Consider the following 14,876-nt stretch of genomic DNA (forward strand, 5'->3'; position numbering starts at 1 on the left):
CAAGTCTTGCGTCTGATGAAGTGGGCATTCACCCACGAAAGCTTATGCTCCAATACTTCTGTTAGTCTTAAAGGTGCCACAGGACCCTCTGTTGCTTTTTATAGTTTTATAAAAGTAACTTCATTCAACCCTATCAAAGGCCTTTTTAGCAGTTAACTAGAAGAGTAGTAGAGGCTTCTTTTTTTATCTTAGTGAGAGTAATGTTTCTAGTACCCATATATGATTATCTGTATTGTTTATAAAACCTATTTGGTCTCTGATAACTTAATATTGTCTCTATGATGTAGTCTGTTCACCAATATGTTGGTCAGAATCTTACATCTCAGTTTAATAAAGAAATTGAGTTATATGATTTAAAGTTCTTTCCAGGTTTGGGAATAACAGCTGTTGTAACTGGAAGAGGACCTACCAATTTCCCTATAAATGTTTATAATATTTTTATTGGTAACCCATCTTGATCCAGGACTTTACCATTTTTCAGATCATTTATAAATACTAATTTTTTTCCTCTCTGATGAATTATTCAAGCAGAGCTATGTCTAAATGAAATATGAGGAGGTTCACGTTACTTAGCACTAAAATGTGTCATCCTTTGTGGCTGTATGGGAGTACAACAAGTAATAAGGCTGCCCAATCCCCTCCCAGTAACCCCAAGCAACCATATGGATCTTACAGTTTGTGACTGAGGGCACAGAACATACAGGGGAAGCACAAGTATTGCTTGCCCAGTATACCCTCACCCATCCCTAACAAGTGTCTCTGAGAACTATGCCTTCCCAGCACTCCTCTTGGGGCAGCACATCTCTTCACTGTCTCATACTCTGGACTTTACCTCAAGGCACAATCTAGCTCATAATTTTTATTTTTCTAATACAAAAATAACTTTTGTAAATATTTTTATAATATGAAAAATATCTCCCATTTTTTTTGCCTCTTTTCATTCCTAATCGTGCATGGAGGATTATGTTGGTAGTTTGCTTTCCTTTTAGCTTTCTATCTAACAGTTTATCCCCTTTATTCCCTTTTGTCCCTCTTTTCACTGAATAATTATTTTGTATATCTGAAGAACTTTTTCTGTTTTATCATTTAGCACAGTGTTTATCTTGCAACTTAAGTTGATGAATTTTTGTACGATTTTGTTTGAACTATTTTTTTAATTATATGATTTTTGGTTTTGCATCTCATGTACCAGTTGCAATCTATCTTGTAGTCTCACTTTTTCAACTAAGAGACTATTAATAAGATGACCTCTCATAACTGCTTTATTTGCAGTATGTAATCCTTAGTATGTAATCTTTGTTGTTATGTTCAAAATATGAGTAGTATCTTTTTTTAAATGACTGCTCTGTCTGGATCTTGTAACAGGAAACAATTCAGTCTGCCAATCTGTTTGGAGAATGATTTCCCCCCACCCTTCCAAATTAAATGTTAGTTTGGTTGGAACAAGAGCTGACCATGTAATTCTATGTTTATAGTTTGTTGGAAGACAATGGGCATGTCTACACTTACCTCTGGAGCGATCGATCCAGCGGGGGTTGATTTATCGGGTCTAGTGAAGACGCGATAAATCGACCACCGAGCGCTCTCCCGTCGACTCCGGTACTCCACTGGAGCGAGAAGCATCAGCAGAGTCAACGGGGGAGCGTCAGCAGTTGACCTACCGCAGTGAAGACACCGCGGTAAGTAGATCTAAGTACGTCAACTTCAGCTACGTTATTCACGTAGCTGAAGTTGCGTAACTTAGGGTATGTCTACACTACGAGAATAGTTCGATTTTACTTAAATCGAATTTGTGGAACCGATATTACAAAGTCGAACGTGTGTATCCACACTAAGGACAGTAATTCGACTTTGTGAGTCCACACTAACGGGGCAAGCGTTGACATTGGAAGCGGTGCACTGTGGGCAGTTATCCCACAGTTCCCGCAGTCCCCGCTGCCCATTGGAATTCTGGGTCGAGCCCCCAATGCCTGCTGGGGCAAAAAATGTGTCGAGGGTGGTTTTGGCTAACTGTCGTCATCCAACCGTCACTCCCGCCCTCCCTCCCTGAAAGCGCTGGCGGGAAATCAATTCGCACACTTTTCTGGTGAGTGACAGCGCGGACGGCACAGCACTGCGAGCATGGAGCCTGCTGCGACCATCGCTGCAGTTATGGCCGTTGTCAACACCTCGCACCTTATCAGCTTTTCCAGAGGCAGATGCTGAGAAATCGGGCGAGGAGGCTACGGCAGCGCGGTGAGGACATTAAGTCTGAGAGGGGCACAGACCTCTCACAAAGCACGGGACCCCGCGCCGTGAACATCATGGTGGCAATGGGTCATGTTGATGCTGTGGAACGGCGATTCTGGGCCCGGGAAACAAGCACGGACTGGTGGGACCGCATAGTGCTGCCGGTCTGGGATGAATCACAGTGGCTGCGAAACTTTCAGATGCGGAAGGGAACTTTCCTGAAACTTTGTGAGTTGCTGTCCCCTGCCCTGAAGCGCAAGGACACCCGGATGCGAGTAGCCCTGACTGTCCAGAAGCTTGCAACGCCAGACAGCTACCGGTCAGTCGCGAACCACTTTGGCGTGGGCAAATCTACCGGGGGGGTTGCTGTGATGCAAGTAGCCAACACAATCGTTGAGGTACTGCTGTCAAAGGTAGTGACCCTGGGAAACGTGGAGGTCATCATAGATGGCTTTGCCGCGATGGGATTCCCAAACTGCGGTGGGGCTATAGATGGAACTCACATCCCTATCCTGGGACCGGACCACCAGGCCAGCCAGTACATTAACCGAAAGGGCTACTTTTCAATGGTGCTGCAAGCACTGGTGGACCATAGGGGACGTTTTACAAACATCAACGTCGGATGGCTGGGCAAGGTTCATGACGCTCGTGTTTTCAGGAACTCTGGTCTGTTTAGACGGCTGCAGGAAGGTATTTACTTCCCGGACCACAAAATAACTGTTGGGGATGTGGAGATGCCTATAGTGATCCTCGGGGACCCAGCCTACCCGCTAATGCCCTGGCTCATGAAGCCCTATACAGACACCCTGGACACTGAAAAAGAACTCTTCAACTACCGTCTGAGCAAGTGCAGAATGGTGGTGGAGTGTGCTTTTGGACGTCTCAAGGGGAGATGGAGAAGCTTACTGACTCGCTCTGACCTCAGCGAAACCAATATCCCCATTGTTATTGCAGCTCCACAATCACTGTGCTCCACAATCACTGTGAGAGCAAGGGGGAGACCTTTATGGCGGGGTGGGAGGTTGAGGCAAATAGCCTGGCTGCTGATTACGCCCAGCCAGACAGCCGTGCGATTAGAAGAGCACAGCGGGACGCGCTGTGCATCCGGGAGGCTTTGAAAGCTAGGTTCCTCAGTGAGCAGGATAACCTGTGACTATTAAGTTTGTTTAAAGAGAAGCTGAACCTGCCCCCGTTTCTTTACCCAGTTAATGTTGACTATCCTCTCCAGTTACATACCCCGTTCACCCCCTTCCAATACATGTTTAAAAATAAAATAAATGGAATTTTGTTAATGAACACCGTTTTCTTTATTACTTTTCAGGACTCTGTGTGTGAGGGCTATGTGACTTTATGGCGGGGGAGGACGGTTACAGATCCCCTGCTGCGTGGCTCTGTGATCCAGGCTAAGGACCGCTGCATAAGATCTCTAACCGCCCTCCCCCGCCACAAAGTCACATAGCCCCCCCCACCCTCCACAGAACATGAAAACCACCTCCCAGACTGACCAGGGTGCCTAGTGACTGCAATGTGTGTGTGACCTTCTGCTGAACCTGCCCCCGTGTCTGTACCCTGGTAAAGGTGACTGTCCTCTCCAATTACCAACCCCCTTCCCCCCCTTCAAACACACTCTCCTCTAAAAGAACATGACAGAAACAGTAATTAACAGAAACGTATTTTTTATTAGCAACTACACAGTTAGGGGATGACACTGGGACGGGGGCTTGGGTGAGGTGCTTTGGGAGTGAAGGAAAGGACTTATCAAAACTTTGGGAATGAGAGCCGTCTGGTACTTGAGCAGTCTGCAGGGGTGGAGTGACAGTTTTCACGGCTCCTGCCGTCCCTCCTTCTTGGGACTTTGGGTGAGGGGGGTATGGGACTTTGTGGCGGGGGAGGGCGGTTAGAGATCGACTGCAGCGGGGCTCTGTCCTCCTGCCTCCGGACCTGCAGAACATCCACAAGGCGCCGGAGCGTGTCCGTTTGCTCCCTCATTAGTCCAAGCAGCGTTTGAGTCGCCTGCTGGTCTTTCTGCCGCCACCTCTCCTCCCGTTCAATGTGTGATTGATGGTATTGCGACATGTTCTCCCTCCACTGGGTCTGCTGGGCCGCCTCGGCTCGGGAGCAGCCCATAAGTTCTGAGAACATGTCGTCCCGTGTCCTTTTCTTTCTCCGCCTAATCTGCGCCAGCCTCTGGGAGGGGGATGCCAGGGTAGGTCGGGAGACACTCGCAGCTGTGGGATGGGAAAAAGGGAGTGAATTCCTCACAAAGATAATTTTTTGTGAACAATGAACATAGTCTTTCTCTGTGAACAAGACCATGCACAGCACCTATCACATGCGCACTCAGGACAAGGTCGAATTTTCGGCCTTCGCATTCAGTGCCTGGGGTCTTGCAGTGGAGATCAGACAAGCGGGGCAGGACAGCGGAATTCGGGTAGCAGGCTGACATGGTAAGCCGTAGACTTTTGGCTGCTTAAAACTTAAATTATAGCAGTGCCCTCCTTTCACGTTCAAAGCGTTGGCCAGTTCCTGCTGCCGGCAATCCGGCAAGCATGAACTCTGCCCCTGTCCCACCCCCTTGCGGCTGTCCCCGGGAAAGATCCCTGTTTGCTGCCCCTCTCCCGCCTCCACCACGTGGCTGTAAACCGCCAGTTACAGTTCTGTAAAGGAACAGGCAAGCAGTCCCAATAGTAACATTCCCCTAATTCTAAGCAGGTCACCATGAGCGACATCACTCTGCTGAGGATTTCTGAGACAGAGAAAGAACGCATGCTGCGTGAATGCTAGCAAAAACCAGGGCCGTATGCCGCCATGCTCTGCAAGGCAATGATCCCAGAGTACTTGATGATAGCCTGGCGCGGAAAAGTTTCCTACCACGGAGGACACAATAAGGCCGCTCTCCCCAGGAACCTCATGCAAAGGCTTTCCAATTACCTCCAGGAGAGCTTCGTGGAGATGTTCTATGAGGATTTCAGCTCTATCCCCGGACATATAGACCTTATTTTCCAGTAGCTGCACTGGCAAGAAAGTAGAGCGCCTAGGGCAAACTAATCATGATAAACCGGACATTGTTAGATTCTTTTGCAGTAGTTGCACTGCCAAGGACTTAAACGTTAAGCGCCTAGGGCAAACTAATCATGAAAAACCCATTGTTAATATTCCTGTTCTGTTCAAAATAAATGTTTACATGTTTAATACACTTACCGACTGATCCTTCCCCTGATTCAGGGTCCGGGTTAACGCCTGGGGACGGTTGGTAGGGGATCTCTGTGAGGGTGATGAAGAGATCCTGGCTGTTGGGGAAATCAGCGTTGTAAGCGCTGTCGACTGCCTCGTCCTCCTCATCTCCTTCCTCATCTTCCCCGTCCGCTAACATCTCCGAGGAAGCGGCCGTCGACAATATCCCATCCTCAGAGTCCACGGTCAGTGGTGGGGTAGTGGTGGCGGCCGCACCTAGAATGGAATGCAGTGCCTCGTAGAAACGGCATGTCTGGGGCTGGGATCCGGAGCGTCCGTTTGCCTCTTTGGTCTTCTGGTACCCTTGTCTCAGCTCCTTGATTTTCACGCGGCACTGCGTTGCATCCCGGCTGTATCCTCTCTCTGTCATGGCTTTTGAGATCTTCTCGTAGATCTTTGCATTCCGTCTTTTCGATCGCGGCTCCAAAAGCACGGACTCATCGCCCCACACAGCGATCAGATCCAAGACTTCCCGATCAGTCCATGCTGGGGGCCTCTTTCTATTCTGAGATTGCATGGTCACCTCTGCTGGAGAGCTCTGCATCGTTGCCAGTGCTGCTGAGCTCACCACGATGTCCAAACAGGAAATGAGATTCAAACTGCCCAGACAGGAAAAGGAATTCAAATTTTCCCGGGGCATTTCCTGTGTGGCTGGTCAGAGCATCCGAGCTCGGACTGCTGTCCAGAGCGTCAACAGAGTGGTGCACTGTGGGATAGCTCCCGGAGCTATTACCGTCGAATTCCATCCACACCTACCCTAATTCGACATGGCCATGTTGAATTTAGCGCTACTCCCCTCGTCGGGGAGAAGTACAGAAATCGAATTTAAGAGACCTCTATGTCGAACTAAATAGCTTAGTTGTGTGGACGGGTGCAGAGTTAATTCGATTTAACGCTGCTAAATTCGACATAACCTCCTAGTGTAGACCAGGCCTTAGATCGATCCCCCGCACCCCAGTGTAGACCAGGCCAGTGTTAGTGATCAAAAGTAAATCTATCATCATATAAAGTTTATGTGGATAAGAATAAAATGAGAACAGATAAAACTGTCATCATATGTTTATAAAGATGATCAAGATTTATATCTCTCTTTTGTTTAGTGTCTGCTCTATCCAATCTAGCATTTAATGTTAAAATAATATCCTAAAATAATTTCTCCTTCTTGGAATCCTAAAGAATTTATTTTTAAAATCGTTTTGATTTTGGGATACACCAAGCTGATTGTAACTTTTTTGTCATTTAAATCTCCTTTGAGGATAATAAATCTAAAATTAAAAATTAGAGCTATTGATTAATCTATTATTAGAAATGTATAGTGTTTGGAAAAGAGCATATTCCTCTTTTTAAGGTTTGTTAGAAAATAATAAATTTGCCCCAACCATATTCCCTTGAAGTCACTTTTCTTTTGTCTCTTTTAAATGTATTTCCATTATACAGATAAAGGATTTTCTTTAGTTGTGTACTGACTTTGGCTCCAATTAAGGAAGAAAGTTAAGCACATTCTTAAGTACTTTCCTGAATGGGGATGCTTTCCTGAATATCAAGGCTTTTGAATCTCTTGACCGCAGTATGTAATGTTACCATGTTACCAAAATGTTACAATTTTATATATATATTTGCCATGCGTTTGGATAACCTATTTAGACAAAATTATTTTATATTTTATTTTAATTCAACCAAAACAATTATAGTTTTTTGTGTTCTTTTGAATAGGTTTAAAATAAAAAACAAAATATTTTCTAAAACCATCAAATCCTAGTATATTACTCTGATACTTTCTTAATTTGACTTTATGCTCCGTGACCTTATGCATAATATCCTACAATAGTAGTCCAAAACATTATGGTTTACAAAGTTATAACATAGTGTTGGGATATTTGGTGCCTCCAGACTCCTTGTTGTTTTTTATAAAATGCTGTGATTTTATGTTATTTAATTATAAATATGTATACATTTCACTGTGGGGCAAGGAGAAATTTTTTGCCAAGGGGTACCAGAGTATACCTCTGCTTCTAAAAATAGGATAATGGTATATTTAATACCAATTGAAAATAGACAGGTCTTCAGTATTGGAGGGATCATCCAAAAGATCCACACACAGTAAATTGTGTGGAACTGAGATCATGTAATTACTAACTGTAGGTAAGTATGAGGAGAAAAATTTGAAAGTTAGCAGAATTTGAACAGCCAAGCAGTAGTACGCCTCTACCTCGATATAACGCTGTCCTTGGGAGCCAAAAAATCTTACCGCATTATAGGTGAAACCGCGTTATATTGAACTTGCTTTGATCCGCCGGAGTGCACAGCCCCGCTCCCCCGGAGCACTGCTTTACCGCGTTATATCCAAATTCGTGTTATATCGGGTAGCGTTATATCAAGGTAGAGGTGTATGTACTAAAGCTTGATTGGTGCTAAGGTTTTTCTTGCCACTCATGTGCTGCTGACAGTCTTATACTGAAAAGCGATTTGAATGTATTGGAGGTTTTGTATTCCAAGAGTGGATTATATACAATTTATCCACTCTGCCTATTTCATGAAACAGATGGGAAAAGGCAGCAACAGTATACTGCACCAAATCACTCACAGAGTACAGCTGGTTTCTACACAAGTGTTGAAGTCTCAGGGAAAGATGATAAGAGTTCCACACTAACCTGTAGCCATGACTTGTAGAACACACTGAAAAGAATCTTTTCCTTACTTCTTAAATGAGTCTGACATTTATAGGGCAGTTAAATGAAGACAGTTCTCAAATTCATAACTGCTGCTGTGCTTCGCATGTCCTGCTTCCTTCATTGCAGCTTGGCTAACCCATTCCCTTCCCTGTTGGGTTTCTGCTGGTGGTTCCACATTCTGCATGCTGTCTTAATAATGGAATATGCTTTCCTGTAACTAGATTATGGGTTAGCCTCCTATGGTCCTGTGTGTTCTTGAGAAATGGGTTCTTTCTACTGCTGGTGGTAAAATCACGTGTTTTGATGTTGTTACGAATTGTTCTTCATGTTTCATTAAACCTCAGTTGAAATGTTCCCCCATAAGACTTAGCTTTTCATATTTGGCTGGAAACTCTTCATGTTTGTGTAGCAATTCATTTTACTATAACCTATGGCTTTTAACTGTACCTCCCATAATGAAGAGCAGACTTAATACTCTGTGCTAAATCTTGTTATGACGTATAAAAGGTAAGTAATTTCTCTAACCATTCCTAAAGACTGTGGTCATGTAGTAAAGGCTTCTCTTTCCTCTTTTATTTATTTTACTTTTACTTCACTTGTAGCATGAGCTTTTCTTCATGTCATTTTCTATTTTACTTGTAAAGATACCCTTATAGATGCTATGATTTGCTGCAAAACATATCATGTAGATTTATACACATCCAATCTGTTGCAACAAGTGATTTCATGTCTCAGACCAGTCATGAGTGATAGATAGAGATTGTCAGCAGGTTTCTTGTTTTTACAATTCCCTCTGTTTATTTTAATTTAAAATGCTTTGTTTCACATAGTGTTTGGTGTTTATGCCCATGTGAACAAGGCTTACTCTGCATTACAAGGCAATACAATTATAATTTAAATATAATAAAATCCTATGGACGTAAAGGTCAGGGCAGTGGAATGTGGATGTTCTGCTTTCTGATTGTTTCCTCCTGAGCCACCCTGGGGAATGATATTGAATGAGATCCCAATTTATTCAGAGCTTCTCTGCCAAAACATATTGGCAGCTAGGGAATGTAGACAGAAGAAACAGTAAGACTTCCTGTGATATGGGAGACAGGCACACGTTATCATCTCTGGAGCAGGTGAGTGAAGGAAGAATTACAATTGTTCCAAAACCATCTGTCCCAGAAAGTCATGATATGGTGTATGATGGTACACCAGAATATTTACTTCAGGGTTATATGATTTTAAAAATCATGTAACCCTGATGTACATACAGATTTTAAAAATATCACAGGTACAAAATATATACAAATGATAAAACATGAAAAAGACAATTTACACAAAGCTCTAAAGTAGGTTAAATGTTTGGGCTAGAAAACACTACTATTTTTTGAAATTTAAAATAATTTTTAATGGAACAATGTTAAAAAAAAGACAGGCTATGAATGTGAAATAAACAGTAAATGGGAGTATTGGCTAATTGATTAATCCTTCAGCTGTGTTGAAGCAGGGTTTGTATTCTGCAGCTGAGAGCATAGGATGGGAAATGATCAAGTCTAGTTGAGTGTTTTTTCACAATTATGGATTCCTCTTCTACAGCTGCTTTTAAAATTTGTGGAAAGCAAATTATTTCCCACAGTGCATATGTTGCTAATCAGGTGAGTGATAAAGTGTAAACATTAGGTCACCATGAGACACTGCAAAGCACAATTTAGCTTTGTCATTTGAAGTCCTCTGAGCTCATAGAATAAAAAAATACCTCCAAAAGCTATGTTTGAAGCCAGCTGTCTTTTGTTGCCATTGTCATCTGGACGTTGTAAGAGTGGTACTCTGTCAGCACATTTTTTTATATTAGATCTGCAAGTCTCAGCTGCTCTGTTCATTATACATTTCTTGTTTTTGTTCATATACTAGCTCCACTATAGATTGGAAGGGCTTAAAGATGAACTCAGGAGGAATAGAGGCTACGACTCGAGAGTAACTATTATTGCTCAAAGGAGTTGCTTTCCATTCGCAAACATTGCTTTGCGCTATGGGTTTGGGCTCTTCAACAAAGTGGGTTCCCACACTTTGTTGAAGACTCTCTCTTGACTTCCATTTTACTTCTTTAGCACTGTCTTTGTCCACTAACATTTTTCCTCTCCCTAGTAGCTTTTATCTGTGTCCTTTGAATTATATTTTTACTTAGTTTGTTTTATTAGATTGTTTCTGAGTGTTTGTGTGGGTTTTTTTGTTTTTGTTTTTTCTTTAGGACTGTGTTGTTGTTTCACTAGGTTTCATTCCAAAGTTTGCTGAATTTCTTGATTATTTTGCAACAAGCCCATTCCTTGTTCTCTCTTTCCATATGGTTTTCAATGAGAAATAGCAGAGCCTCTTCAATTTTAAATAATATCCTATGCAGATAGGCCCATCTCTCCTTTTGCATACCACATTTTGGGTTTTCCCCAACTGTGACCCACTCACTCATCCAGCCCTCCCTCTCTCTCATATATCATTATACCTTCCTTTTTGGTCCAGAATTGCCCTTCAAAGAGAAACATTTTCCTCTTCCAATGAGATTTTATTTTATCATGTACCTGAAAAATGGAAAAACAACTCTGGGCCAAATCAGGGCATCACTGACATTTTGGAGTTTACCTATGTAGTATTTTTGACGGGGAGGAGGGTGGTTTTAATTTTTAAACATAACAATTTTTTTCAGGGAAGGACAACCATAACCCACTCTAAGTTGCAACATTACCGTCATACGTTTTTTCATTACAATGAGTAGACTGTGTTACGCTGTAGTATCCAAATTGTGTGAATATGCGTTTGGGGCAAGCTGCTGTGGAATGAAAGAAAGAGGTTTAGAAAACAAGGAAGGATTAGTTTCAGACTTAAAAGATGGCTCTAGTCTGAAAAGAGACTGAAAAATGGCACTTTGAGGTTCCACATTTATCACTCATCAATAATTTCCTGATCATGTGTGCTCAGTTTGCAGGCAGATATTTTTCTAGCTCCCACCCCCACAAACTCAACCTCAGATCTGAAAGGTAAGCTGGTCTCTTTCCGTCCTACCCTTCCTTCTTCAACACTAAAAGAGGTTTTATAAGGAAAATATGCCCTCAATGACACCTGTGCAATCCTATTGCTGTAAATAGGTTTACACGAGTGTAATTTATTGGCGTTGTACTTGAAGTCTTAATGAACAATTCTGTTGAAGAAGCACATGAAGGAAAAGAATCCAGCTCACACTTCTCACACTTTCATAGGGCTTATCTTCCCTTCAAAATTAATTTGAGTTATAACTAGTTATAACTAGTGTTGCCTCTAACTTGAGTCCCATCCACACACAAAAACCTTGAACTAAAGTTTGATGGTGCTTTTTAACTTTTAACAGCTGGCTGGCCTCGGTGTATAGGCCACAGCTCGAATTATGACAACTCATCAACTACTAATCCAATTATTCTGTGCAGCTCAAGTGTTATTTTGCAGTGTGACTGCTCTGACTCAAGCAAGACTGAGAAAAGTTAACTTGAGTGTAGATAACTTGAGTTAACTCTGCAGTGAAGACATATCCTATATTGTGTTGGCTCTGCAGTGCTAACAGTATTTGAAAACAAAAAACTTCTGTTAGTCTCCATAGCAAGCAGATATGACTCTAAATACTCAGACATGATTCACCACTGTTACTTCAATATTACACCAAAAACTGGAGTAACACAGTGGGAATCGGGCCCACAAGGAGTAGATATATTGAGTAAGAAGATGCTGTTTTTACACAATCACTTTTCAAAGTAGATCTACACTATAAAAAGCATATTAGACATAGTACTTTTCTAAACTAGACTTAAACAGCTGAACAAATTCATCTGTCTCCAGCCAGAAGATGTTTGTGCAGCTGTGAAGCAGAATTGCTAAATGTTTTCACAATCACCACATTCTAACTTGTTCGCATTTTGAATTTCTCTCTAAGAAACCTCAGCGACTCCACTGAAAGCAGCAATAATCAAGTCTTCAAGCAGATTATATTAATACAGGCATATTATTATTCTGGTCTGCAAATAAAACACAAGGACTTAGGTTCAGGATCACTGTGGTCACAATTATATACAATGAACTTGGAATTTAATGTAAAATTGAAGTTTAATATGTATCTTTGAAAGCTGTATATTCATTTCTTAACCTAAAAATCTGTCCTTTAGGCTGGTTTGTTTGTATTTTTTAATTGCTTATATCAGATTCAGACTGTCAACCAATAACTTTCTGCTTGATTATATGTATCCTATATATACACTATATAAAATTGTTAAGGTGTCAAATATGTAAAGCCTCTGATTCTAGATCCCAGGAGCTTGCCCATTAAATCGCCACATCTTGCTGTGCCTGTTATCTACTGTAGCTCATAGAGTCTGTGCTCTCTCTGCAGGTCCAGTCCAGGTGCAGCAGCAAGGAGAACATCCTCAGAGCCAGTAAGTATTGCTGCCTCCCTTATGTACTTTTGAACCATGACTCCCATTTTAGTTAGGAAGTGGGAGAGCAAGTTAGAATAATATTTTGGTGGCGTGGAAAGAGAAGAACGAGGGAGGGTTCATACGACTTTTCAGCAGGAATAGAAAAAAAAATAGGACAATGAAATTCAATCCAAAAAGAAAAAAAGAGAAAACATTAGCAGCTTTCACCTTTCTAAAATAGCAGTTAGAGTCTGTGTTAATAGGTATTTTCCTCTTAATTCTTTTCCCCGTGATATTTCTCTTAGTGACATTAGATTCTAAGCTATGTATAGTGTGATAAATGATAGAGACCGCATCATAGTGCAGTTCCTGCCTGGGCTTTTATCCTCTTTCTTTGGAGTCACCAGCCCACCTGTTGATCACCGCATCGTGGGCGATGTACCTTCATTTAATAGTGCAGGTACACATTTCACAGGGGAAAAGAATCAACACACAAAGATAACGGGAAGGTAAATATCCATGATTTTCACTTTTGAGCTTGAAGTGTTTTAAGAAATGCTGAGGTAGATGAGGAAAAAAAATTAGGTGTCAGATTAAAAAAAAAGGATTTACACAAATTAACTCTTTCTACAATTACAGTTTGTAACCTTCCCGGTTAAAGACCTCTCTTCATGTGTCCCAAAAATTTAACCTACCTTAAACATATTACACTCTGCATAGAAAGTTGGTTTAGTGCTCAAAACAGAAGACGGGTAGTTGGGTCTCCTGAGTTCTGTTGCCAGCTCTCCATCTGATTAGCTGAGTGGCCTTAGGCAAATCACTTGACTTCTGTGCCTCAAAGTATTCATTTCTGGAATGAGTACAGCATTATTTTATCACGTAGGATGTTGTGGGATATAAACAGTTGTCTTTAAAAGCACTTTGAGATACTCGTGTGGAAGATTGTGAGGGCTGAAGCTTATTATTTATTTATTTGTTATCATCATCTAGATTTTGTAAAAAAAAGAAATCTACTATTCCATAACTGGGAATTAAAAAACAAAATCTTTATAAGTTGGTCTTGTCCATGAACATAACAGGAATTTAAGATTTCTGCTTTTAAATATCTGACATATCTGAAAGAAAAAGAAAAATCAGTGCTAAGAAGAAATAGAGAAAAAAGAATGATAGCTCTGTATGTTTCCTTCCTCTTTTATGCCTTAGCATTATGAAAGGCTACTGTAGATCCAGGTTATTTTTTGTTTTGGGTTGTGTCTTTTGGGGGGGGGGGGGGAGGGTTGCAAAAGTAATGACTGCTGTTTCATCTGTGATTTTAAAAATTTGCAAGATGGGTGGATTTCCTTCCTCCCGCTTTAAAAAAAAAAAAGAATATTTGTAATTTAGAGACATTTCCCCCCTAGATTTTTAACAGATCGTTTTGGACATTTGACATAAAAAAAGCAAATTGACAGCTGTTTGACATGGTTTGAATTCCATAGAATTATGTATATCTTCATTTCCAGAGAATTCTCACAGCTATGTGGGCGCCATTCAGAAAATTGGACACTGAGTATACATTAAGTGTGGCACTCCAGGGGTTCTAGGAGGTGAAATTGTGGTGTCTAAAATATTTATCAATAACTTTTATAAAACAGAAAACCTCAGAAACCCTGAAAACATGTATACTAGAATGACTAGCAAATACATGGTGTGCTTGTATCGTCTCTCTCTGTTAAGTAGTTATCCTTCTTAGATGCACATTTCAATCTTACCCTTAGTTTATGGTTTAAAAGAAAAAAGGAACAGAAAATCACAACTCAAAACACAGTCATCCAGTGAAGGTTCTTTTCAGGATTTGCCTTCAAACAGTCCATGGTTCCCGTGATCTCACAGGGTTTGTTCATCCCTTCTAACAGGAGCTCCTCCAAGCAGTCTCTGAGCTGCAGACAGGCTTCTCTCACATCAGGAGGCTGGGCAGGGCTGAAATGGGGTAGATCTCCTTTTAACTTCCCCTCTTCATGCCTAACATTGCTGCAGGTGAAATGAGGGGCAGGGCTAACTAGGTCCACAGGCCCTCATTAACCCTGTCAGCGGGACCTATCTGCCCCATCACAATGAGGAAAAATGTTTTACTCCTGTTAACCCTGCAGTTAATACAGCTATAGAAGAGCAAGCTGGATTCTATTTTGCTTTGTACACCATCAAAAAACTGTCAGCTAAATTCAGCTTGCAGAATTACTAATCTTTATTCCCACTGATGGTTTCAGAGGTGGAAAGAGCCCAGCAGGATTCTCAGATCCCAGGAGCAGTTTGTGGTGCAGATAGTTAGAAAAATCATCTTTTT

At 41.6% G+C, this 14,876-nt stretch overlaps 1 protein-coding gene across 12 annotated transcripts in view; it reads left to right on the forward strand.

The window, feature by feature from the left end:
- Positions 1–14,876, forward strand: part of GPHN (gephyrin) — a 662,403-nt gene that overhangs the window by 548,344 nt on the left and 99,183 nt on the right. For all 12 annotated transcript variants that reach the window (XM_026651346.1, XM_026651349.1, XM_026651348.1 and 9 more), the window contains one exon: positions 12,529–12,571. In XM_026651346.1, the coding sequence (XP_026507131.1) occupies positions 12,529–12,571 (43 nt within the window). The remainder of the gene's footprint in view (positions 1–12,528; positions 12,572–14,876) is intronic.

Source organism: Terrapene carolina, unplaced genomic scaffold (genome assembly GCF_002925995.2).
Source record: "Terrapene carolina triunguis isolate 2854851 unplaced genomic scaffold, T_m_triunguis-2.0 Scaffold96, whole genome shotgun sequence".
Taxonomy (NCBI): Eukaryota; Metazoa; Chordata; order Testudines; family Emydidae; genus Terrapene; species Terrapene triunguis.